The 25,483-nt window shown below is 46.4% G+C and overlaps 3 protein-coding genes across 5 annotated transcripts in view; 1 reads left to right on the top strand and 2 right to left on the bottom strand.

Annotated features, from left to right (window-relative positions):
• On the bottom strand, positions 1 to 2,199 carry LOC124017621 (extensin-like). Its single transcript, XM_046332874.1, has one exon. It carries the CDS (start codon positions 2,197 to 2,199, stop codon positions 1 to 3), a length of 2,199 nt encoding a protein of 732 aa, XP_046188830.1.
• Positions 2,144 to 20,954, bottom strand: prelid3a (PRELI domain containing 3A). 3 transcript variants are annotated; one of them, XM_046332894.1, is made up of 7 exons: positions 20,524 to 20,954; positions 15,391 to 15,559; positions 10,419 to 10,508; positions 10,243 to 10,313; positions 6,167 to 6,269; positions 4,000 to 4,076; positions 2,144 to 2,282 (listed from the first exon to the last, which is right to left on the bottom strand). In XM_046332894.1, exons 1-6 carry the CDS (start codon positions 20,553 to 20,555, stop codon positions 4,005 to 4,007), a joined length of 537 nt encoding a protein of 178 aa, XP_046188850.1. In that variant the 5' UTR covers positions 20,556 to 20,954; the 3' UTR covers positions 2,144 to 2,282; positions 4,000 to 4,004. The 3 variants fall into 3 exon arrangements, with proteins under 3 accessions (XP_046188850.1, XP_046188852.1, XP_046188851.1); XM_046332895.1 differs by having other exon boundaries at positions 2,184 to 2,282; positions 3,959 to 4,076; XM_046332896.1 differs by lacking the exon at positions 20,524 to 20,954 and having other exon boundaries at positions 15,387 to 15,524.
• LOC124017637 (elongation of very long chain fatty acids protein 4-like) overlaps positions 20,950 to 25,483 on the top strand; it is a 19,068-nt gene continuing 14,534 nt past the window's right edge. The window contains exons 1-3 of the mRNA XM_046332893.1: positions 20,950 to 21,219; positions 23,067 to 23,159; positions 24,837 to 25,024. Of these exons, the coding sequence (XP_046188849.1) occupies positions 23,093 to 23,159; positions 24,837 to 25,024 (255 nt within the window). The 5' untranslated portion in view covers positions 20,950 to 21,219; positions 23,067 to 23,092. The remainder of the gene's footprint in view (positions 21,220 to 23,066; positions 23,160 to 24,836; positions 25,025 to 25,483) is intronic.

The raw sequence follows: 25,483 nt of genomic DNA on the forward strand, positions 1-25,483 counted from the left end.
TCACCAGGGAGGGTTGTGATGCCCTCTATGGAGCCTGGCTGCCATGTGGGAGGTTTGTCTGGGCTGGCTGCCATGTGGGAGGTTTGTCTGGGCTGGCTGCCATGTGGGAGGTTTGTCTGGGCTGGCTGCCATGTGGGAGGGTGGGAGGTTTGTCTGGACTGGCTGCCATGTGGGAGGTTTGTCTGGGCTGGCTGCCATGTGGGAGGTTTGTCTGGGCTGGCTGCCATGTGGGAGGTTTGGCTGGGCTGGCTGCCATGTGGGAGGTTTGGCTGGGCTGGTTGCCATGTGGGAGGTTTGTCTGGGCTGGTTGCCATGTGGGAGGTTTGGCTGGGCTGGCTGCCATGTGGGAGGTTTGGCTGGACTGGCTGCCATGTGGGAGGTTTGTCTGGGCTGGCTGCCATGTGGGAGGTTTATCTGGGCTGGCTGCCATGTGGGAGGTTTGGCTGGGCTGGTTGCCATGTGGGAGGTTTGGCTGGGCTGGTTGCCATGTGGGAGGTTTGGCTGGGCTGGCTGCCATGTGGGAGGTTTGGCTGGGCTGGTTGCCATGTGGGAGGTTTGTCTGGGCTGGTTGCCATGTGGGAGGTTTGGCTGGGCTGGCTGCCATGTGGGAGGTTTGGCTGGGCTGGCTGCCATGTGGGAGGTTTGTCTGGACTGGCTGCCATGTGGGAGGTTTGTCTGGGCTGGCTGCCATGTGGGAGGTTTGTCTGGGCTGGCTGCCATGTGGGAGGTTTGTCTGGACTGGCTGCCATGTGGGAGGTTTGGCTGGGCTGGTTGCCATGTGGGAGGTTTGGCTGGGCTGGTTGCCATGTGGGAGGTTTGGCTGGGCTGGTTGCCATGTGGGAGGTTTGGCTGGGCTGGTTGCCATGTGGGAGGTTTGTCTGGGCTGGCTGTCATGTGGGAGGTTTGTCTGGACTGGCTGCCATGTGGGAGGTTTGGCTGGGCTGGTTGCCATGTGGGAGGTTTGGCTGGGCTGGCTGCCATGTGGGAGGTTTGGCTGGGCTGGTTGCCATGTGGGAGGTTTGGCTGGGCTGGCTGCCATGTGGGAGGTTTGTCTGGGCTGGCTGCCATGTGGGAGGTTTGGCTGGGCTGGCTGCCATGTGGGAGGTTTGGCTGGGCTGGTTGCCATGTGGGAGGTTTGTCTGGGCTGGTTGCCATGTGGGAGGTTTGGCTGGGCTGGCTGCCATGTGGGAGGTTTGGCTGGACTGGCTGCCATGTGGGAGGTTTGGCTGGGCTGGCTGCCATGTGGGAGGTTTGTCTGGGCTGGCTGCCATGTGGGAGGTTTGGCTGGGCTGGTTGCCATGTGGGAGGTTTGGCTGGGCTGGTTGCCATGTGGGAGGTTTGGCTGGGCTGGCTGCCATGTGGGAGGTTTGGCTGGGCTGGTTGCCATGTGGGAGGTTTGTCTGGGCTGGTTGCCATGTGGGAGGTTTGGCTGGGCTGGCTGCCATGTGGGAGGTTTGGCTGGGCTGGCTGCCATGTGGGAGGTTTGTCTGGACTGGCTGCCATGTGGGAGGTTTGTCTGGGCTGGCTGCCATGTGGGAGGTTTGTCTGGGCTGGCTGCCATGTGGGAGGTTTGTCTGGACTGGCTGCCATGTGGGAGGTTTGGCTGGGCTGGTTGCCATGTGGGAGGTTTGGCTGGGCTGGTTGCCATGTGGGAGGATTGGCTGGGCTGGTTGCCATGTGGGAGGTTTGGCTGGGCTGGCTGTCATGTGGGAGGTTTGGCTGGGCTGGTTGCCATGTGGGAGGTTTGGCTGGGCTGGTTGCCATGTGGGAGGTTTGGCTGGGCTGGTTGCCATGTGGGAGGTTTGGCTGGGCTGGTTGCCATGTGGGAGGTTTGGCTGGGCTGGTTGCCATGTGGGAGGTTTGGCTGGGCTGGCTGCCATGTGGGAGGTTTGGCTGGGCTGGTTGCCATGTGGGAGGTTTGGCTGGGCTGGCTGCCATGTGGGAGGTTTGTCTGGGCTGGTTGCCATGTGGGAGGTTTGTCTGGGCTGGTTGCCATGTGGGAGGTTTGTCTGGACTGGCTGCCATGTGGGAGGTTTGGCTGGGCTGGCTGCCATGTGGGAGGTTTGGCTGGGCTGGTTGCCATGTGGGAGGTTTGTCTGGGCTGGTTGCCATGTGGGAGGTTTGTCTGGGCTGGTTGCCATGTGGGAGGTTTGGCTGGGCTGGTTGCCATGTGGGAGGTTTGTCTGGGCTGGTTGCCATGTGGGAGGTTTGTCTGGGCTGGTTGGTGTAGGATGATATAGTCCCTGATCATGTGGTCGACACAGTCCTCTGATTGGCCCTTCCTGCAGGCAACAATAACAGAAGTGTTATTATCAAACAGACATAAAGAAAGTTGACAGGCGCTTTCAAGTTTTTCCCCATTTCATTGCTGAAAGTATTGGATCTTGTCTGGTTCTAACTATCAAGATAGAAGACCTTGAATGGAAAAGGGGAAAGTAGCAGGATAATGGCCATTGTCTAAATGAACCATTACAGCAGCATGCAGGCAAGTGCTGCTAAGCTCAGCCAAAGAAGAGTAGTTACCAGTCAGGTGCTGCTAAGCTCAGCCTGAGAAGAGTAGTTACCAGTCAGGTGCTGCTAAGCTCAGCCTGAGAAGAGTAGTTACCAGTCAGGTGCTGCTAAACTCAGCCTGAGAAGAGTAGTTACCAGTCAGGTGCTGCTAAGCTCAGCCAGAGAAGAGTAGTTACCAGTCAGGTGCTGCTAAGCTCAGCCTGAGAAGAGTAGTTACCAGTCAGGTGCTGCTAAACTCAGCCTGAGAAGAGTAGTTACCAGTCAGGTGCTGCTAAACTCAGCCTGAGAAGAGTAGTTACCAGTCAGGTGCTGCTAAACTCAGCCTGAGAAGAGTAGTTACCAGTCAGGTGCTGCTAAACTCAGCCTGAGAAGAGTAGTTACCAGTCAGGTGCTGCTAAACTCAGCCTGAGAAGAGTAGTTACCAGTCAGGTGCTGCTAAGCTCAGCCTGAGAAGAGTAGTTACCAGTCAGGTGCTGCTAAACTCAGCCTGAGAAGAGTAGTTACCAGTCAGGTGCTGCTAAGCTCAGCCAGAGAAGAGTAGTTACCAGTCAGGTGCTGCTAAGCTCAGCCTGAGAAGAGTAGTTACCAGTCAGGTGCTGCTAAGCTCAGCCTGAGAAGAGTAGTTACCAGTCAGGTGCTGCTGAGCTCAGCCTGAGAAGAGTAGTTACCAGTCAGGTGCTGCTGAGCTCAGCCAGAGAAGAGTAGTTACCAGTCAGGTGCTGCTAAGCTCAGCCTGAGAAGAGTAGTTGCCAGTCAGGTGCTGCTAAGCTCAGCCTGAGAAGAGTAGTTGCCAGTCAGGTGCTGCTAAGCTCAGCCTGAGAAGAGTAGTTACCAGTCAGGTGCTGCTGAGCTCAGCCAGAGAAGAGTAGTTACCAGTCAGGTGCTGCTAAGCTCAGCCTGAGAAGAGTAGTTACCAGTCAGGTGCTGCTAAGCTCAGCCTGAGAAGAGTAGTTACCAGTCAGGTGCTGCTAAGCTCAGCCTGAGAAGAGTAGTTACCAGTCAGGTGCTGCTAAGCTCAGCCTGAGAAGAGTAGTTACCAGTCAGGTGCTGCTAAGCTCAGCCTGAGAAGAGTAGTTACCAGTCAGGTGCTGCTAAGCTCAGCCTGAGAAGAGTAGTTACCAGTCAGGTGCTGCTAAGCTCAGCCTGAGAAGAGTAGTTACCAGTCAGGTGCTGCTAAGCTCAGCCTGAGAAGAGTAGTTACCAGTCAGGTGCTGCTAAGCTCAGCCTGAGAAGAGTAGTTACCAGTCAGGTGCTGCTAAGCTCAGCCTGAGAAGAGTAGTTACCAGTCAGGTGCTGCTAAGCTCAGCCTGAGAAGAGTAGTTACCCGTCAGGTGCTGCTAAACTCAGCCTGAGAAGAGTAGTTACCCGTCAGGTGCTGCTAAACTCAGCCAGAGAAGAGTAGTTACCAGTCAGGTGCTGCTAAGCTCAGCCAGGGAAGAGTAGTTACCAGTCAGGTGCTGCTAAGCTCAGCCAGGGAAGAGTAGTTACCAGAGTCAGTACAGCTCGCACAGAGGAACGTTCTCCCTTTCAGAGTTCTGAATGATCCACTCAATAGCATCCCAACCCTATAGAGACAGTAACACACAGAGAATATCTTAGATGGAGCATCCCAACCCTATAGAGACAGTAACACACAGAGAAGATCTTAGATGGAGCATCCCAACCCTATAGAGACAGTAACATACAGAGAATATCTTAGATGGAGCATCCCAACCCTATAGAGACAGTAACACACAGAGAATATCTTAGATGGAGCATCCCAACCCTACAGAGACAGTAACACACAGAGAAGATCTTAGATGGAGCATCCCAACCCTATAGAGACAGTAACACACAGAGAATATCTTAGATGGAGCATCCCAACCCTATAGAGACAGTAACACACAGAGAATATCTTAGATGGAGCATCCCAACCCTACAGAGACAGTAACACACAGATTAGATCTTAGATGGAGCATCCCAACCCTATAGAGACAGTAACACACAGAGAAGATATTAGATGGAGCATCCCAACCCTATAGAGACAGTAACACACAGAGAAGATCTTAGATAGAGCATCCCAACCCTACAGAGACAGTAACACACAGAGAAGATCTTAGATGGAGCATCCCAACCCTATAGAGACAGTAACACACAGAGAAGCTCTTAGATAGAGCATCCCAACCCTATAGAGACAGTAACACACAGAGAAGCTCTTAGATAGAGCATCCCAACCCTACAGAGACAGTAACACACAGAGAAGATCTTAGATGGAGCATCCCAACCCTATAGAGACAGTAACACACAGAGACGTTTAATGATAGTTTGGACCGCGGACCGTCTCTCTTCACAGTCAGGAAAGCATAAAGGCCAAACGCTGCATGCAGAACAGGCTCAGGGATTGTTACATCAGAATGGCTTAAGGAGATTCTGTAGAGTAACTTATTACAACAGCACCTGTCTGGAGTTAGCTGACATTCTGAGGTATGGTTATACTGTATGGGGTTAGGGTTACAACAGCACCTGTCTGGAGTTAGCTGACATTCTGAGGTATGGTTATACTGTATGGGGTTAGGGTTAGGGTTACAACAGCACTGTCTGGAGTTAGCTGACATTCTGAGGTATGGTTATACTGTATGGGGTTAGGGTTACAACAGCACCTGTCTGGAGTTAGCTGACATTCTGAGGTATGGTTATACTGTATGGGGTTAGGGTTACAACAGCACCTGTCTGGAGTTAGCTGACATTCTGAGGTATGGTTATACTGTATGGGGTTAGGGTTACAACAGCACCTGTCTGGAGTTAGCTGACATTCTGAGGTATGGTTATACTGTATGGGGTTAGGGTTACAACAGCACCTGTCTGGAGTTAGCTGACATTCTGAGGTATGGTTATACTGTATGGGGTTAGGGTTACAACAGCACCTGTCTGGAGTTAGCTGACATTCTGAGGTATGGTTATACTGTATGGGGTTAGGGTTACAACAGCACCTGTCTGGAGTTAGCTGACATTCTGAGGTATGGTTATACTGTATGGGGTTAGGGTTACAACAGCACCTGTCTGGAGTTAGCTGACATTCTGAGGTATGGTTATACTGTATGGGGTTAGGGTTACAACAGCACCTGTCTGGAGTTAGCTGTTATGGGGTTAGGGTTACAACAGCACCTGTCTGGAGTTAGCTGACATTCTGAGGTATGGTTATACTGTATGGGGTTAGGGTTACAACAGCACCTGTCTGGAGTTAGCTGACATTCTGAGGTATGGTTATACTGTATGGGGTTAGGGTTACAACAGCACCTGTCTGGAGTTAGCTGACATTCTGAGGTATGGTTATACTGTATGGGGTTAGGGTTACAACAGCACCTGTCTGGAGTTAGCTGACATTCTGAGGTATGGTTATACTGTAGGGGTTAGTTACAACAGCACTGTCTGGAGGGGGTTATGGTTATACTGTATGGGGTTAGGGTTACAACAGCACCTGTCTGGAGTTAGCTGACATTCTGAGGTATGGTTATACTGTATGGGGTTAGGGTTACAACAGCACCTGTCTGGAGTTAGCTGACATTCTGAGGTATGGTTATACTGTATGGGGTTAGGGTTACAACATCACCTGTCTGGAGTTAGCTGACATTCTGAGGTATGGTTATACTGTATGGGGTTAGGGTTACAACAGCACCTTTCTGGCATTAGCTGACATCCTGAGGGCCATCATTCCCTCCAGGTAACTGCTCAAACTGACTCCTTTTACTGTGATGATGGCCTCCTGGGTCAGAACAGTACTGAGAGGACAGAGGAGGGGTGGAGGGGGGGAACAAGATAGTTAGAACAGCACTGAGAGGGACAGAGGAGGGGTGGAGGGGGGAACAAGATAGTTAGAACAGCACTGAGAGGGACAGAGGAGGGGTGGAGGGGGGGAACAAGATATTTAGAACAGCACTGAGAGGAGGGGTGGAGGGGGAACAAGATATTTAGAACAGCACTGAGAGGACAGAGGAGGGGTGGAGGGGGGAACAAGATATTTAGAACAGCACTGAGAGGGACAGAGGAGGGGGGAACAAGATAGTTAGAACAGCACTGAGAGGGACAGAGGAGGGGTGGAGGGGGGAACAAGATAGTTAGAACAGCACTGAGAGGGACAGAGGAGGGGTGGAGGGGGGAACAAGATAGTTAGGTTGTAATGTGTTGTAATGTGTTATCCTGCTAGGTTGTAATGTGTTATCCTGCTAGGTTGTAATGTGTTATCATGCTAGGTTGTAATGTGTTATAATGTGTTATCCTGCTAGGTTGTAATGTGTTATCCTGCTAGGTTGTAATGTGTTATCATGCTAGGTTGTAATGTGTTGTAATGTGTTATCATGCTAGGTTGTAATGTGTTGTAATGTGTTATCATGCTAGGTTGTAATGTGTTGTAATGTGTTATCATGCTAGGTTGTAATGTGTTATCATGCTAGGTTGTAATGTGTTATCCTGCTAGGTTGTAATGTGTTATCCTGCTAGGTTGTAATGTGTTGTAATGTGTTATCATGCTAGGTTGTAATGTGTTATAATGTGTTATCCTGCTAGGTTGTAATGTGTTATCATGCTAGGTTGTAATGTGTTATCCTGCTAGGTTGTAATGTGTTATCCTGCTAGGTTGTAATGTGTTATCCTGCTAGGTTATAATGTGTTATCCTGCTAGGTTGTAATGTGTTATCCTGCTAGGTTGTAATGTGTTATCCTGCTAGGTTGTAATGTGTTGTAATGTGTTATCATGCTAGGTTGTAATGTGTTATAATGTGTTATCCTGCTAGGTTGTAATGTGTTATCATGCTAGGTTGTAATGTGTTATCCTGCTAGGTTGTAATGTGTTATAATGTGTTATCCTGCTAGGTTGTAATGTGTTATCATGCTAGGTTGTAATGTGTTATCCTGCTAGGTTGTAATGTGTTATAATGTGTTATCCTGCTAGGTTGTAATGTGTTATCATGTGTTATCCTGCTAGGTTGTAATGTGTTATCATGTTAGGTTGTAATGTGTTGTAATGTGTTATCATGCTAGGTTGTAATGTGTTATCATGTGTTATCATGCTAGGTTGTAATGTGTTATCCTGCTAGGTTGTAATGTGTTATCATGCTAGGTTGTAATGTGTTATCCTGCTAGGTTGTAATGTGTTATCCTGCTAGGTTGTAATGTGTTATCATGCTAGGTTGTAATGTGTTGTAATGTGTTATCCTGCTAGGTTGTAATGTGTTATCCTGCTAGGTTGTAATGTGTTATCATGTTAGGTTGTAATGTGTTGTAATGTGTTATCCTGCTAGGTTGTAATGTGTTATCATGCTAGGTTGTAATGTGTTATCCTGCTAGGTTGTAATGTGTTATCCTGCTAGGTTATAATGTGTTATCCTGCTAGGTTGTAATGTGTTATCCTGCTAGGTTGTAATGTGTTGTAATGTGTTATCATGTTAGGTTGTAATGTGTTGTAATGTGTTATCCTGCTAGGTTGTAATGTGTTGTAATGTGTTATCATGTTAGGTTGTAATGTGTTGTAATGTGTTATCCTGCTAGGTTGTAATGTGTTATCATGCTAGGTTATAATGTGTTATCCTGCTAGGTTGTAATGTGTTGTAATGTGTTATCATGTTAGGTTGTAATGTGTTGTAATGTGTTATCCTGCTAGGTTGTAATGTGTTGTAATGTGTTATCCTGCTAGGTTGTAATGTGTTGTAATGTGTTATCCTGCTAGGTTGTAATGTGTTGTAATGTGTTATCATGTTAGGTTGTAATGTGTTGTAATGTGTTATCCTGCTAGGTTGTAATGTGTTATCATGCTAGGTTGTAATGTGTTATCATGCTAGGTTGTAATGTGTTATCATGCTAGGTTGTAATGTGTTGTAATGTGTTATCATGTTAGGTTGTAATGTGTTATAATGTGTTATAATGTGTTATCCTGCTAGGTTGTAATGTGTTATCCTGCTAGGTTGTAATGTGTTATCCTGCTAGGTTGTAATGTGTTATCATGCTAGGTTGTAATGTGTTATCATGCTAGGTTGTAATGTGTTATCATGCTAGGTTGTAATGTGTTATCATGCTAGGTTGTAATGTGTCATAATGTGTTATCCTGCTAGGTTGTAATGTGTTGTAATGTGTTATCATGTTAGGTTGTAATGTGTTGTAATGTGTTATCATGTTAGGTTGTAATGTGTTATAATGTGTTATAATGTGTTATCCTGCTAGGTTGTAATGTGTTGTAATGTGTTATCCTGCTAGGTTGTAATGTGTTATCCTGCTAGGTTGTAATGTGTTATCATGCTAGGTTGTAATGTGTTATAATGCGTTATCCTGCTAGGTTGTAATGTGTTATCCTGCTAGGTTGTAATGTGTTATCATGCTAGGTTGTAATGTGTTATCCTGCTAGGTTGTAATGTGTTATCCTGCTAGGTTGTAATGTGTTATCATGCTAGGTTGTAATGTGTTATCCTGCTAGGTTGTAATGTGTTGTAATGTGTTATCATGTTAGGTTGTAATGTGTTATAATGTGTTATAATGTGTTATCATGTTAGGTTGTAATGTGTTATCATGTTAGGTTGTAATGTGTTATAATGTGTTATCCTGCTAGGTTGTAATGTGTTGTAATGTGTTATCATGTTAGGTTGTAATGTGTTGTAATGTGTTATCCTGCTAGGTTGTAATGTGTTGTAATGTGTTATCATGCTAGGTTGTAATGTGTTATCCTGCTAGGTTGTAATGTGTTGTAATGTGTTATCATGCTAGGTTGTAATGTGTTGTAATGTGTTATCATGTTAGGTTGTAATGTGTTGTAATGTGTTATCATGCTAGGTTGTAATGTGTTGTAATGTGTTATCATGTTAGGTTGTAATGTGTTGTAATGTGTTATCATGCTAGGTTGTAATGTGTTATCCTGCTAGGTTGTAATGTGTTATCCTGCTAGGTTGTAATGTGTTATCCTGCTAGGTTGTAATGTGTTGTAATGTGTTATCATGTTAGGTTGTAATGTGTTATAATGTGTTATCCTGCTAGGTTGTAATGTGTTGTAATGTGTTATCATGCTAGGTTGTAATGTGTTATCATGCTAGGTTGTAATGTGTTATCATGCTAGGTTGTAATGTGTTATCCTGCTAGGTTGTTATGTGTTATCATGCTAGGTTGTAATGTGTTATCCTGCTAGGTTGTAATGTGTAATGTGTTATCATGCTAGGTTGTAATGTGTTATCCTGCTAGGTTGTAATGTGTTGTAATGTGTTATCATGCTAGGTTGTAATGTGTTATCCTGCTAGGTTGTAATGTGTTATCATGTTAGGTTGTAATGTGTCATAATGTGTTATCATGCTAGGTTGTAATGTGTTATCATGCTAGGTTGTAATGTGTTATCATGCTAGGTTGTAATGTGTTATGTGTTATCATGCTAGGTTGTAATGTGTTATCCTGCTAGGTTGTAATGTGTTATAATGTGTTATCATGCTAGGTTGTAATGTGTTATCCTGCTAGGTTGTAATGTGTTATCCTGCTAGGTTGTAATGTGTTGTAATGTGTTATCATGCTAGGTTGTAATGTGTTATCCTGCTAGGTTGTAATGTGTTATCCTGCTAGGTTGTAATGTGTTATCATGCTAGGTTGTAATGTGTTATCCTGCTAGGTTGTAATGTGTTAGTTATCATGCTAGGTTATAATGTGTTATCATGCTAGGTTGTTATGTGTTATCATGCTAGGTTGTAATGTGTTATCCTGCTAGGTTGGGGCTTTCTTTCTACTTACACCTCTGGGTTGTCTGGATGAGGTCTGTAAACCAGTCGTTCATCCACTGACACCAGATTGGTTAGAGTTATCTGCGGGTCGAATAAGAAGAAGAAGACAATCATTTGTATGAAATGTTCATGAAGATACCAACAGAAACCTGATTATACACGAGAAGGGGACGGCTTTCCGCTCACATTAGTTGAATAAAGCTCCATCTTCTTCTCCTCGGGATCCACGATGGAATGCTCCTTGACGTACGTCCGGGTATGACTGGTCCCCAAGATCTACAAGAGATCATGTGTTGTAATGCTTTCAGGTCAGTCTTATATATACACACACTCTAGAAGCATTCAGGTCAGTCTATATATACATGTGTTACACACTCTAGAAGCATTCAGGTCAGTCTATATATATATACACACACTCTAGAAGCATTCAGGTCAGTCTATATATATATACACACACTCTAGAAGCATTCAGGTCAGTCTATATATATACACACACACTCTAGAAGCATTCAGGTCAGTCTATATATATATATATACACACACTCTAGAAGCATTCAGGTCAGTCTATATATATATACACACACTCTGGAAGCATTCAGGTCAGTATATATATACACACACACTCTAGAAGCATTCAGGTCAGTCTATATATACACACACACTCTAGAAGCATTCAGGTCAGTCTATATATATATATATACACACACTCTAGAAGCATTCAGGTCAGTCTATATATATATATACACACACTCTAGAAGCATTCAGGTCAGTCTATATATATATATACACACACTCTAGAAGCATTCAGGTCACTCTATATATACACACACTCTAGAAGCATTCAGGTCAGTCTATATATATACACACTCTAGAAACATTCAGTCAATAAGATTCTTGCTACGTAGCTTAACTTTCTGAACATTCGAGACGTGTAGTCCACTTGTCATTCCAATCTCCTTTGCATTAGCGTAGCCTCTTCTGTAGCCTGTTAACTATGTATCTGTTTATCCCTGTTCTCTCCTCTCTGCACAGACCATACAAACGCTCCACACCGCGTGGCCGCGGCCACCCTAATCTGGTGGTCCCAGCGCGCACGACCCACGTGGAGTTCCAGGTCTCCGGTAGCCTCTGGAATTGCCGATCTGCGGTCAACAAGGCAGAGTTCATCTCAGCCTATGCCTCCCTCCAGTCCCTCGACTTCTTGGCACTAACGGAAACATGGATCACCACAGACAACACTGCTACTCCTACTGCTCTCTCTTCGTCCGCCCACGTGTTCTCGCACACCCCGAGAGCTTCTGGTCAGCGGGGTGGTGGCACCGGGATCCTCATCTCTCCCAAGTGGTCATTCTCTCTTTCTCCCCTTACCCATCTGTCTATCGCCTCCTTTGAATTCCATGCTGTCACAGTTACCAGCCCTTTCAAGCTTAACATCCTTATCATTTATCGCCCTCCAGGTTCCCTCGGAGAGTTCATCAATGAGCTTGATGCCTTGATAAGCTCCTTTCCTGAGGACGGCTCACCTCTCACAGTTCTGGGCGACTTTAACCTCCCCACGTCTACCTTTGACTCATTCCTCTCTGCCTCCTTCTTTCCACTCCTCTCCTCTTTTGACCTCACCCTCTCACCTTCCCCCCTACTCACAAGGCAGGCAATACGCTCGACCTCATCTTTACTAGATGCTGTTCTTCCACTAACCTCATTGCAACTCCCTCCAAGTCTCCGACCACTACCTTGTATCCTTTTCCCTCTCGCTCTCATCCAACACCTCCCTCACTGCCCCTACTCGGATGGTATCGCGCCGTCCCAACCTTCGCTCTCTCTCCCCCGCTACTCTCTCCTCTTCCATCCTATCATCTCTTCCCTCCGCTCAAACCTTCTCCAACCTATCTCCTGATTCTGCCTCCTCAACCCTCCTCTCCTCCCTCTCTGCATCCTTTGACTCTCTATGTCCCCTATCCTCCAGGCCGGCTCGGTCCTCCCCTCCCGCTCCGTGGCTCGATGACTCATGGTTGTAATTGCGAGCTCACAGAACAGGGCTCCGGGCAGCCGAGCGGAAATGGAGGAAAACTCGCCTCCCTGCGGACCTGGCATCCTTTCACTCCCTCCTCTCTACATTTTCCTCCTCTGTCTCTGCTGCTAAAGCCACTTTCTACCACGCTAAATTCCAAGCATCTGCCTCTAACCCTAGGAAGCTCTTTGCCACCTTCTCCTCCCCTGAATCCTCCTCCCCCTCCTCCCTCTCTGCAGACGACTTCGTCAACCATTTTGAAAAGAAGGTCGACGACATCCGATCCTCGTTTGCTAAGTCAAACAACACCGCTGGTTCTGCTCACACTGCCCTACCCTGTGCTCTGACCTCTTTCTCCCCTCTCTCTCCAGATGAAATCTCGCGTCTTGTGACGGCCGGCCGCCCAACAACCTGCCCGCTTGACCCTATCCCCTCCCCTCTTCTCCAGACCATTTCCGGAGACCTTCTCCCTTACCTCACCTCGCTCATCAACTCATCACTGACCGCTGGTTATGTGTTATCTACGTCCCTTCCGTCTTCAAGAGAGCGAGAGTTGCACCCCTTCTGAAAAAACCTACACTCGATCCCTCCGATGTCAACAATTACAGACCAGTATCCCTTCTTTCTTTTCTCTCCAAAACTCTTGAACGTGCCGTCCTTGGCCAGCTCTCCCACTATCTCTCTCTGAATGACCTTCTTGATCCAAATCAGTCAGGTTTCAAGACTAGTCATTCAACTGAGACTGCTCTCCTCTGTATCACGGAGGCGCCCCGCACTGCTAAAGCTAACTCTCTCTCCTCTGCTCTCATCCTTCTAGATCTATCGGCTGCCTTCGACACTGTGAACCATCAGATCCTCCTCTCCACCCTCTCCGAGTTGGGCATCTCCGGCGCGGCCCACGCTTGGATTGCGTCCTACCTGACAGGTCGCTCCTACCAGGTGGCGTGGCGAGAATCTGTCTCCTCACCACGCGCTCTCACCACTGGTGTCCCCCAGGGCTCTGTTCTAGGCCCTCTCCTATTCTCGCTATACACCAAGTCACTTGGCTCTGTCATAACCTCACATGGTCTCTCCTATCATTGCTATGCAGACGACACACAACTAATCTTCTCCTTTCCCCCTTCTGATGACCAGGTGGCGAATCGCATCTCTGCATGTCTGGCAGACATATCAGTGTGGATGACGGATCACCACCTCAAGCTGAACCTCGGCAAGACGGAGCTGCTCTTCCTCCCGGGGAAGGACTGCCCGTTCCATGATCTCGCCATCACGGTTGACAACTCCATTGTGTCCTCCTCCCAGAGCGCTAAGAACCTTGGTGTGATCCTGGACAACACCCTGTTGTTCTCAACCAACATCAAGGCGGTGGCCCGTTCCTGCAGGTTCATGCTCTACAACATCCGCAGAGTACGACCCTGCCTCACACAGGAAGCGGCGCAGGTCCTAATCCAGGCACTTGTCATCTCCCGTCTGGATTACTGCAACTCGCTGTTGGCTGGGCTCCCTGCCTGTGCCATTAAACCCCTTCAACTCATCCAGAACGCCGCAGCCCGTCTGGTGTTCAACCTTCCCAAGTTCTCTCACGTCACCCCGCTCCTCCGTTCTCTCCACTGGCTTCCAGTTGAAGCTTGCATCCGCTACAAGACCATGGTGCTTGCCTACGGAGCTGTGAGGGGAACGGCACCTCAGTACCTCCAGGCTCTGATCAGGCCCTACACCCAAACAAGGGCACTGCGTTCATCCACCTCTGGCCTGCTCGCCTCCCTACCACTGAGGAAGTACAGCTCCCGCTCAGCCCAGTCAAAACTGTTCGCTGCTCTGGCCCCCCAATGGTGGAACAAACTCCCTCACGACGCCAGGACAGCGGAGTCAATCACCACCTTCCGGAGACACCTGAAACCCCACCTCTTTAAGGAATACCTAGGATAGGATAAGTACCCCCCTTTAAGATTTAGATGCACTATTGTAAAGTGACTGTTCCACTGGATGTCATAAGGTGAATGCACCAATTTGTAAGTCGCTCTGGATAAGAGCGTCTGCTAAATGACTTAAATGTAAATGTAAATGTAAGGTCAGTCTATATATACACACACACTCTAGAAGCATTCAGGTCAGTCTATATATACACACACTCTAGAAGCATTCAGGTCAGTCTATATATACACACACTCTAGAAACATTCAGATCAGTCTATATATACACACACACTCTAGAAGCATTCAGGTCAGTCTATATCAGCTCGGTAATGAGAGGTCGGCAGTCCTGTGGGTGAAACAGCTCATTGATGAGAGGTCAGCAGTCCTGTGGGTGAAACAGCTCATTGATGAGAGGTCAGCAGTCCTGTGGGTGACAACAGCTCGGTAATGAGAGGTTAGCAGTCCTGTGGGTGAAACAGCTCATTGATGAGAGGTCAGCAGTCATGTGGGTGACAACAGCTCATTGATGAGAGGTCAGCAGTCCTGTGGGTGAAACAGCTCATCAATGAGAGGTCAGCAGTCCTGTGGGTGACAACAGCTCATTGATGAGAGGTCAGCAGTCCTGTGGGTGAAACAGCTCATTGATGAGAGGTCAGCAGTCATGTGGGTGACAACAGGTCATTGATGAGAGGTCGGCAGTCCTGTGGGTGAAACAGCTCATTGATGAGAGGTCGGCAGTCCTGTGGGTGACAACAGCTCATTGATGAGAGGTCGGCAGTCCTGTGGGTGAAACAGCTCATTGATGAGAGGTCGGCAGTCCTGTGGGTGAAACAGCTCATTGATGAGAGGTCGGCAGTCCTGTGGGTGACAACAGCTCATTGATGAGAGGTCTGCAGTCCTGTGGGTGACAACAGCTCATTGATGAGAGGTCGGCAGTCCTGTGGGTGAAACAGCTCATTGATGAGAGGTCGGCAGTCCTGTGGGTGAAACAGCTCATTGATGAGAGGTCGGCAGTCCTGTGGGTGAAACAGCTCATTGATGAGAGGTCGGCAGTCCTGTGGGTGAAACAGCTCATTGATGAGAGGTCGGCAGTCCTGTGGGTGACAACAGCTCATTGATGAGAGGTCGGCAGTCCTGTGGGTGAAAACAGCTCATTGATGAGAGGTCGGATGTCCTGTGGGTGAAAACAGCTCAGAGAAAGAGAGAGAGAGAGAGAGAGAGACTTACTGACCGCTCGTACGATGCCTGGCAGGCCCCACTCGGTGCTGAGGAGTCTGTGGCTGTGGAGCCGTCCGTCGGTATCCAGGTTCCTGTCCAACACATCCACTCCCACCACATTAGGGTTCATGGGGTTAGGGTACTTCCTCATCGCTGCCTTTGTCACCGTCTCCCACGGGTAGCTACAGTCAGAGAGACAGAGACAGAGAGAGAAAGACAGAGAGAGAAAGAGAGAGAGAGAGAAAGACAGTGAGAGACAGAGAGACAGAAACAGAGAGAGAGAGAGAGGAGGAGGACTGTTAGGGTTCATGGGGTTAGGGTACTTCCTCATCGTTGCCTTTGTCACCGTCTCCCACGGGTAGCTACAGTCAGAGAGACAGAGAGAGAGATAGAGAGAGAGACAGAGAGACAGAAACAGAGAGAGAGACAGAGAGAGAAAGAGAGAGAGAGAAAGACAGTGAGAGACAGAGAGACAGAAACAGAGAGAGAGAGAGAGAGGAGGAGGACTGTTAGGGTTCATGGGGTTAGGGTACTTCCTCATCGCTGCCTTTGTCACCATCTCCCACGGGTAGCTACAGTCAGAGAGACAGAGAGAGAGATAGAGAGAGAGACAGAGAGACAGAAACAGAGCGAGACAGAGAGGAGGAGGACTGTTAGGGTTCATGGGGTTAGGGTACTTCCTCATCGTTGCCTTGATCACCTTCTCTAAGTACAGGATAATCAGTCAGGTCACTATGGTAACACGGTCCTTTGACACACCAGGTTAAACATTGTGAATATGGCCCAATTACTAAAGCAGAATAACAGGCAGGTTAAACATTGTGAATATGGCCCAATTACTAAAGCCGAATAACAGCCAGGTTAAACATTGTGAATATGGCCCAATTACTAACGCAGAATAACAGCCAGGTTAAACATTGTGAATATGGCCCAATTACTAAAGCAGAATAACAGGCAGGTTAAACATTGTGAATATGGCCCAATTACTAACGCAGAATAACAGCCTGGTTAAACATTGTGAATATGGCCCAATTACTCAAGCAGAATAACAGCCAGGTTAAACATTGTGAATATGGCCCAATTACTAAAGCCGAATAACAGCCAGGCTAAACATTATGAATATGGCCCAATTACTAAAGCAGAATAACAGCCAGGTTAAACATTGTGAATATGGCCCAATTACTAAAGCAGAATAACAGCCAGGTTAAACATTGTGAATATGGCCCAATTACTAACGCAGAATAACAGCCAGGTTAAACATTGTGAATATGGCCCAATTACTAAAGCAGAATAACAGCCAGGTTAAACATTGTGAATATGGCCCAATTACTAAAGCAGAATAACAGCCAGGTTAAACATTGTGAATATGGCCCAATTACTAACGCAGAATAACAGCCAGGTTAAACATTGTGAATATGGCCCAATTACTAAAGCAGAATAACAGCCAGGTTAAACATTGTGAATATGGCCCAATTACTAACACAGAATAACAACCAGGTTAAACATTGTGAATATGGCCCAATTACTAACGCAGAATAACAGCCAGGTTAAACATTGTGAATATGGCCCAATTACTAAAGCAGAATAACAGCCAGGTTAAACATTGTGAATATGGCCCAATTACTAAAGCAGAATAACAGCCAGGTTAAACATTGTGAATATGGCCCAATTACTAAAGCAGAATAACAGCCAGGTTAAACATTGTGAATATGGCCCAATTACTAAAGCAGAATAACAGCCAGGTTAAACATTGTGAATATGGCCCAATTACTAATGCAGAATAACAGCCAGGTTAAACATTGTGAATATGGCCCAATTACTAACGCAGAATAACAGCCAGGTTAAACATTGTGAATATGGCCCAATTACTAATGCAGAATAACAGCCAGGTTAAACATTGTGAATATGGCCCAATTACTAAAGCAGAATAACAGCCAGGTTACACTAAACAAGATGAAATGGTCATGCAATGTCATAATCATTAGACCTGTAGTTATCTTCAAAATGGGTTGTTTCAATCATTTATGCCATTTAGCAAATGCTATTATCCAAAGCAACTGGCAGTCATGCAGTCATACATGCTACATATAGATGAGTCCCGGGAATCAAACCCATTATCCTGGCTTAACAGCCAGGTTAAACAACTGAACTATGGACCACCGTGAGGCTCAATAACAGCCAGGTTAGAGTATAGTGGGTGATTTTGAATTAACTATCCCTTTAATCATAAACGTTTAGCCGCTATCCCTTTAATCATAAAAGTTTGGCCGATATCCCTTTAATCATAAACGTGTAGCCACTATCCCAGGTTAATCATTTATGTTTAGAACGTTTGGCCGCTATCCCTTTAATCATAAACGTTTAGCCGCTATCCCTTTAATCATAAAAGTTTGGCCGATATCCCTTTAATCATAAACGTGTAGCCACTATCCCTTTAATCATAAACGTTTGGCCGCTATCCCTTTAATCATAAACGTTTGGCCGCTATCCCTTTAATCATAAACGTTTGGCCACTATCCCTTTAATCATAAACGTTTGGCCACTATCCCTTTAATCATAAACGTTTGGCCGCTATCCCTTTAATCATAAACGTTTGGCCTCTATCCCTTTAATCATAAACGTTTGGCCACTATCCCTTTAATCATAAACGTTTGGCCACTATCCCTTTAAATCATAAACGTTTGGCCGATATCCCTTTAATCATAAACGTTTGGCCGATATCCCTTTAATCATAAACGTTTGGCTACTCGTTTCACACAACTGACACCTTGTAGAACAAGTAACAGACATGTTCAAACGTTTGTGTGACAGCGATACTTTATAAAACTGGTGTTGTGCCGGAAATCACCCCCCTGACAGAATTCCCCACCCCTTATAATTTCCTTACTTTTGTGGTCAGAGTGAAATACTTTCTATAGAACAAACTTCACGTTTGGATAGGCAACCGAGATCAATAATGTAATGTATGTGTGTTATATTAAACATAGAGGAGGGAGTCAAATGTTGGCAAGCAGTAAACATTTCAGAACAACTAACTAACTAACAAAAAATACTGGGTTCAAATTCTGTCAGGTGGGGAGATTTTCGGCACAACACCGGGACCTCAATAGTAACACCGTATCCCTCACATGCCCAATGGGAGAGGGAACCGTGTAGGACAACACCGGGACCTCAATAGTAACACCGTATCCCTCACATGCCCAACGGGAGAGGGAACCGGGACCTCAATAGTAACACCGTATCCCTCACATGCCCAATGGGAGAGGGAACCGTGTAGGACAACACCGGGACCTCAATAGTAACACCGTATCCCTCACATGCCCAATGGGAGAGGGAACCGGGACCTCAATAGTAACACCGTATCCCTCACATGCCCAATGGGAGAGGGAACCGGGACCTCAATAGTAACACCGTATCCCTCACATGCTCAATGGGAGAGGGAACCGTGTAGGACAACACCAGGACCTCAATAGTAACACCGTATCCCTCACATGCTCAATGGGACAGGGAACCGGGACTCAATAAAAACACCGTATCCCTCACATGCCCAATGGGAGAGGGAACCGTGTAGGACAACACCGGGACCTCAATAGTAACACCGTATCCCTCACATGCTCAATGGGAGAGGGAACCGTGTAGGACAACACCGGGACCTCAATAGTAACACCGTATCCCTCACATGCTCAATGGGAGAGGGAACCGGGACCTCAATAGTAACACCGTATCCCTCACATGCCCAATGGGAGAGGGAACCGTGTAGGACAACACCGGGACCTCAATAGTAACACCGTATCCCTCACATGCTCAATGGGAGAGGGAACCGTGTAGGACAACACCGGGACCTCAATAGTAACACCGTATCCCTCACATGCTCAATGGGACAGGGAACCGGGACCTCAATAGTAACACCGTATCCCTCACATGCCCAATGGGAGAGGGAACCGTGTAGGACAACACCGGGACCTCAATAGTAACACCGTATCCCTCACATGCTCAATGGGAGAGGGAACCGGGACCTCAATAGTAACACCGTATCCCTCACATGCCCAATGGGAGAGGGAACCGTGTAGGACAACACCGGGACCTCAATAGTAACACCGTATCCCTCACATGCTCAATGGGAGAGGGAACCGTGTAGGACAACACCGGGACCTCAATAGTAACACCGTATCCCTCACATGCTCAATGGGAGAGGGAACCGGGACCTCAATAGTAACACCGTATCCCTCACATGCCCAATGGGAGAGGGAACCGTGTAGGACAACACCGGGACCTCAATAGTAACACCGTATCCCTCACATGCCCAATGGGAGAGGGAAACGTGTAGGACAACACCGGGACCTCAATAGTAACACCGTATCACTCACATGCTCAATGGGAGAGGGAACCGGGACCTCAATAGTAACACCGTATCCCTCACATGCTCAATGGGAGAGGGAACCGGGACCTCAATAGTAACACCGTATCCCTCACATGCTCAATGGGAGAGGGAACCGTGTAGGACAACACCGGGACCTCAATAGTAACACCGTATCCCTCACATGCCCAATGGGAGAGGGAACCGTGTAGGACAACACCGGGACCTCAATAGTAACACCGTATCCCTCACATGCCCAATGGGAGAGGGAACCGTGTAGGACAACACCGGGACCTCAATAGTAACACCGTATCCCTCACATGCCCAACGGGAGAGGGAACCGGGACCTCAATAGTAACACCGTATCCCTCACATGCTCAATGGGAGAGGGAACCGGGACCTCAATAGTAACACCGTATCCCTCACATGCTCAACGGGAGAGGGAACCGTGTAGGATCGCATCGCTGCTCTGCGCTCATTTCGACAAGCCTCTTAATGTAGACTAACAATGATAGAGATTCAAATCATTCACATAAAAGACCACGGTTGTACAAGCAAGCAACACTGCATTTAACGGTAACACTGCATTTAACGGTAACGGTAACACTGCATTTAACGGTAACGGTAACACTGCATTTAACGGTAACGGCAACACTGCATTTAACGGTAACGGCAACACTGCATTTAACGGTAACGGTAACACTGCATTTAACGGTAACGGTAACACTGCATTTAACGGTAACGGTAAACTATCGACATGCTCGGTTTAGAGACTCTTGGCCTACAAACCTGAAAACATGTTCTGTACTCCAGATCTTCATCTTTCCGTTTTCTCTGTCCTCCTTCTTATAGGAATATCGGTTCGTTACAGGCCCATTTTCTACCGGGACATATCCTCCGTGCCTATTATTGTACGGTGGATCCGGTCCATAGACAACGAGTAGAAACGATCATCACAAATAAAAGGGACTTCAGGTCTTTTGTCGTTTCGTTACGACTCAACTATGCTCTCCGGTATAAGGCTATAAAACACTGAGAAAGATATTCACATACACGGTTCATAGCGCACACAGATCGAGGATGGAGAAAATGCTCAGGTAGCCTGTGATTTACAACCAAGATCACAACGGAGAGGTCGGTAAAAAAAAAAAATACCGGTTACATATTCCCTGTCTCCACTACTGCTGCATTCGACTACAGATCTACGCATGCGCACCATCAAACAGTGTCCGTCATCAGTCCAACGAGTCGCACCGGAGAACCGTTTCCAGCTGCAGTGAAAAGGGTTGCGGTCATTATGTTGCCTCTATAACGGATTTCTCAGTTCCGCCGTTATGTTAACTAGTCTTCTATAGGAACATAACCACGGATATAAATATATATATTAAGGTTTTTGGTACCCGAAACTGTGGATCTGTTAGATTACATGACCTTGTACTGAATGTCACAATAAAAGGACCGTATATAGCCCAATCTGTCGACACGGTAAGATAACAGGAATCTTCATTCTCATCAAATACCAGTGCGCAGAGTTTCGGTAGATTTGACTTATTTTACTGGATACAATTAGCTAGCTTGCTCGTTTTTCTTTATTTTATGCCTCAAAGTATAGGATGGGGGGAAATGGTCCGTGTATGATCAATGACTAGCACATTGCCGTGTTATCACAGTGACGTGGAGGGCCAGTGGGATATGCTAATCATCTATATAGCCTATTCTATCCTACTCAAATATCCAGACATAGATTTTTTTGTTATATACCTATATTTTAATTGGTCATAATGCTTTATTCCCATCAGATGAAATACGGTTTGGGTTCGTGCAGATGCTGCCTGGTTGCGAGTCAGAAGGAGGAGGAGGAGGGGGGGGCGTCATATTTAGGCTTCGGTTCAGAGATTATTAAATCACACGGCGTTATCCGTGCGCTTTAGGCCAATATACTATATGATTACTACTCTGCTCGCGCACCGTGCAATGACCTGGTTGGATATAAAACATGTCGAATGTAACATCTAATTGTAGTTTTGAATGAAATAGCATAGGACTACAGATTGGATTCCGGTTAACGGGCGGTGCGGACAGTCAGACCGACGGAGTCAAAAAGCTGCTGACATGCTCACGGGTTTCGTGCGTCGCTAGAATAGAGGACCATTCGACTTTCACGTCACGGAGCAGAACAGTTGCAGCCCAGTGTCGCCCCCGACATCCTCTCGCCCCCCCGCGGTCTGTCAGGAACCGATAGATATTGATGGAAGTCTATTAGTTTACTTTACATCAGAATGTGCGGAAGGACTGTAGATTCATCTTTTAACTTGTGCTGAGAAATGTTGTTGAATAAGAATAAGTCAAAATGAAATGGCTTAATTGACTGAATGAAGCGCTGAGTTATTCCATGAAGCTCTATAGCTCCTATTTCATCCCAGTAATACTGTAGAAGCTGTCCGAGAGCATATTTAGGCTTCTGTTCAGAGATCATTAAATCACAAGGCCTTATCCAAGCGCTCTAGGGGGGCTACGTGGTAGTGTTCAGTGATAGCTGGATGTTGTTAAACACCCCAGGATGTGTTACTGAGCTCTACTGTGATAGCTGGATGTTGTTAAACACCCCAGGATGTGTTACTGAGCTCTACTGTGGTCCTTCTGTAGCTCAGTTGGTAGAGCATGGCGCTTGTAACGCCAGGGTAGTGGGTTCGATCCCCGGGACCACCCATACGTAGAATGTATGCACACATGACTGTAAGTCGCTTTGGATAAAAGCGTCTGCTAAATGGCATATATTATATTATATATATTATTATATTATTATTATTATATTATTATCTGTGTCTTTCTACCAGGGGAACAGTTAAACACCCCAGGATGTGTTACTGAGCTCTACTGCTGTCTTCTCTCTGTGTCTTTCTACCAGGGGAACAGTTAAACACCCCAGGATGTGTTACTGAGCTCTACTGCTGTCTTCTCTCTGTGTCTTTCTACCAGGGGAACAGTTAAACACCCCAGGATGTGTTACTGAGCTCTACTGCTGTCTTCTCTCTGTGTCTTTCTACCAGGGGAACAGTTAAACACCCCAGGATGTGTTACTGAGCTCTACTGCTGTCTTCTCTCTGTGTCTTTCTACCAGGGGAACAGTTAAACACCCCAGGATGTGTTACTGAGCTCTACTGCTGTCTTCTCTCTGTGTCTTTCTACCAGGGGAACAGTTAAACACCCCAGGATGTGTTACTGAGCTCTACTGCTGTCTTCTCTCTGTGTCTTTCTACCAGGGGAACTGTTAAACACCCCAGGATGTGTTACTGAGCTCTACTACTGTCTTCTCTCTGTCTTTCTACCAGGGGAACTCAGATACTGGCCTGCAAAGATGGAGCTCACCACACATCTGATAAATGACACCATTAATTTATATAAATGGGCCCTTACCATCGCAGGTAATCCTCACACTCTCCCTTATGTGTGTATATCTGTGTCAGTCAGTGCCAGTGTGTGTGTGTGTCAGTCATTGTCTCTCTGTGTGTGTGTGTGTGTGTGTGTCAGTCAGTGCCAGTGTGTGTCAGTCATTGTCTCTCTCTGTGTGTGTGTGTGTGTGTCATTCAGTGCCAGTGTTTGTGTTTGTGTGTGTGTGTCAGTCATTGTTTGTGTGTGTGTGTCAGTCATTGTTTGTGTGTGTGTGTCAGTCATTGTTTGTGTGTGTGTGTGTCAGTCATTGTTTGTGTGTGTGTGTGTGTGTGTCAGTCATTGTTTGTGTGTGTGTGTGTCAGTCATTGTTTGTGTGTGTGTGTGTCAGTCATTGTTTGTGTGTGTGTGTCAGTCATTGTTTGTGTGTGTGTGTGTCAGTCATTGTTTGTGTGTGTGTGTGTGTGTGTGTGTGTGTGTGTGTGTGTGTGTGTGTGTGTGTGTGTGTGTGTGTGTGTGTGTGTGTGTGTGTGTGTGTGTGTGTGTGTGTGTGTGTGTGTGTGTGTGTGTCATTGTCTCTCGTGTGTGTGTGTGTGTGTGTCATTGAGGTTTCGTCTTGATCTTGGTTTGCGAGAATCTCAACCTCAGATGACAAGTCTCTTTCTCTTTCTACACTGAACAGAAATATAAAACGCAACAGGCCACAATTTCAACGATTTACTGAGTTACAATTTATAGAAGGAAACCAGTCCCAGCCAATCAGAATGAGTTTTCCCCCAGAAAGGGGCTTTATTACAGACAGAAATACCCCCCCCCCCGCCCCCAGACAATCCCGCAGGTGAAGAAGACGGATGTGGAGGTCCTGGGTTGGCGTGGTTACACCTGGTCTGCGGTTGTGTGGCTGGTTGAACGTTCTGCCAAATTCTCTAAAACAACGTTGTAGGGCGGCTTATGGTAGAGAAATGAACATTAAATTCTCTGGCAACAAGCTTTGGTGGACATTCCTGTCGTCAGCATGCCAATTGCACGCTCAATCAAAACTTGAGACATCTGTGTGTCATTGTGTTGGGTGACAAAAACTGCACATTTTAGAGTGGCCTTTTATTGTCCAACCAGCACAAGGTGCACTTGTGTAAAATATCATGCTGTTTAATCAGCTTCTTGATATGCCACACCTGTCAGGTGGATGGATTATATTGGCAAAGGAGAAATGCTCACTAACAGGGATGGGTACAACATTTGTGCAGAAAATTTGAGATAAATAAAAAAAATTGTGCGTATGGAACATTTTGGTGATTTTTAAATTTTAAACTCAATGGAACCAACACTTTACATGTCGCGTTTCTATTTTTGTTCAGTGTAGAGGAAGAAATGTCAGATGTTTGTAGTACTCACCTTTTATCACGCCAGTAAGTAATACTGAGTATATTGTACTGTCACACCAAGACAAGCGAGTGGAGAAATGTCATGTTTGTAGTACTCACCTTTTATCACGCCAGGGGTAATACTGAGTATATTGTTTGTAGTACTTTTTGTTTGTAGTACTTTTGTTTGTAGTACTCACCTTTTATCATGCCTCTTCCAGTAAGTAATACTGAGTATATTGTACTGTCACACCAAGACAAGCGAGTGGAGAAATGTCAGATGTTTGTAGTACTCACCTTTTATCACGCCAGTAAGTAATACTGAGTATATTGTACTGTCACACCAAGACAAGCGAGTGGAGAAATGGCCCCTTATGGACAACCCACTCCCTACGTTGACCATCAGTTCCTCCTATCTGCTGTTCCTGTGGCTGGGGCCCAAGTACATGGAGAAGAGAGAACCCTTCCAGCTCAAGAAGACACTCCTCTTCTATAACTTCAGCATGGTCATCTTCAACTTCTTCATCTGCAAAGAGGTGGACGCTTCATCTTTCATTTCAATCTCATCGCATCACACAGAACCAAAATACTGTGTGTATTTGCTGGTCTGGCCATTGAGTCACTAGAGACTCCAGACTCATTTATGTCGTCTTTCTTTGTCCTCCAAGAGTTGTTGAATATTTTATTTTACTTTTACCTTTTTGAGTGTTCATAAAACATTGTAATTTAGTTGGACTCCTTAGATCCCCTGTTTCTATTAGTTGTGTAGGACTCCTTAGATCCCCTGTTTCCATTAGTTGAAATCTGTCTGCTCTTAGTTTAGTTGTGTTGGACTCCTTAGATCCCCTGTTTCCATTAGTTGTGTAGGACTCCTTACATCCCCTGTTTCCATTAGTTGTGTAGGACTCCTTACATCCCCTGTTTCCATTAGTTGAAATCTGTCTGCTCTTAGTTCCACTCCTCTCTCTGTCTCTCTCTGTCTGTCTGTCTCTCCT

The sequence above is a fragment of the Oncorhynchus gorbuscha genome, unplaced genomic scaffold, assembly GCF_021184085.1.
Source record: "Oncorhynchus gorbuscha isolate QuinsamMale2020 ecotype Even-year unplaced genomic scaffold, OgorEven_v1.0 Un_scaffold_295, whole genome shotgun sequence".
NCBI classification, from domain to species: domain Eukaryota; kingdom Metazoa; phylum Chordata; class Actinopteri; order Salmoniformes; family Salmonidae; genus Oncorhynchus; species Oncorhynchus gorbuscha.

Excerpts from the sequence above, each read along its gene's own strand:
- LOC124017621 (XM_046332874.1), bottom strand. The coding sequence starts at position 2,199 with ATGGCAACCAGCCCAGACAAACCTCCCACATGGCAACCAGCCCAGCCA.
- prelid3a (XM_046332894.1), bottom strand. The coding sequence starts at position 20,555 with ATGAAGATCTGGAGTACAGAACATGTTTTCAG. Across the intron at positions 10,509-15,390 it reads TGCCAGGCATCGTACGAGCG|ATCTTGGGGACCAGTCATAC; the intron begins GTCAGTAAGTCT and ends GATCTCTTGTAG. Across the intron at positions 6,270-10,242 it reads CATCCAGACAACCCAGAGGT|TACTGTTCTGACCCAGGAGG; the intron begins GTAAGTAGAAAG and ends CTGTCCTCTCAG.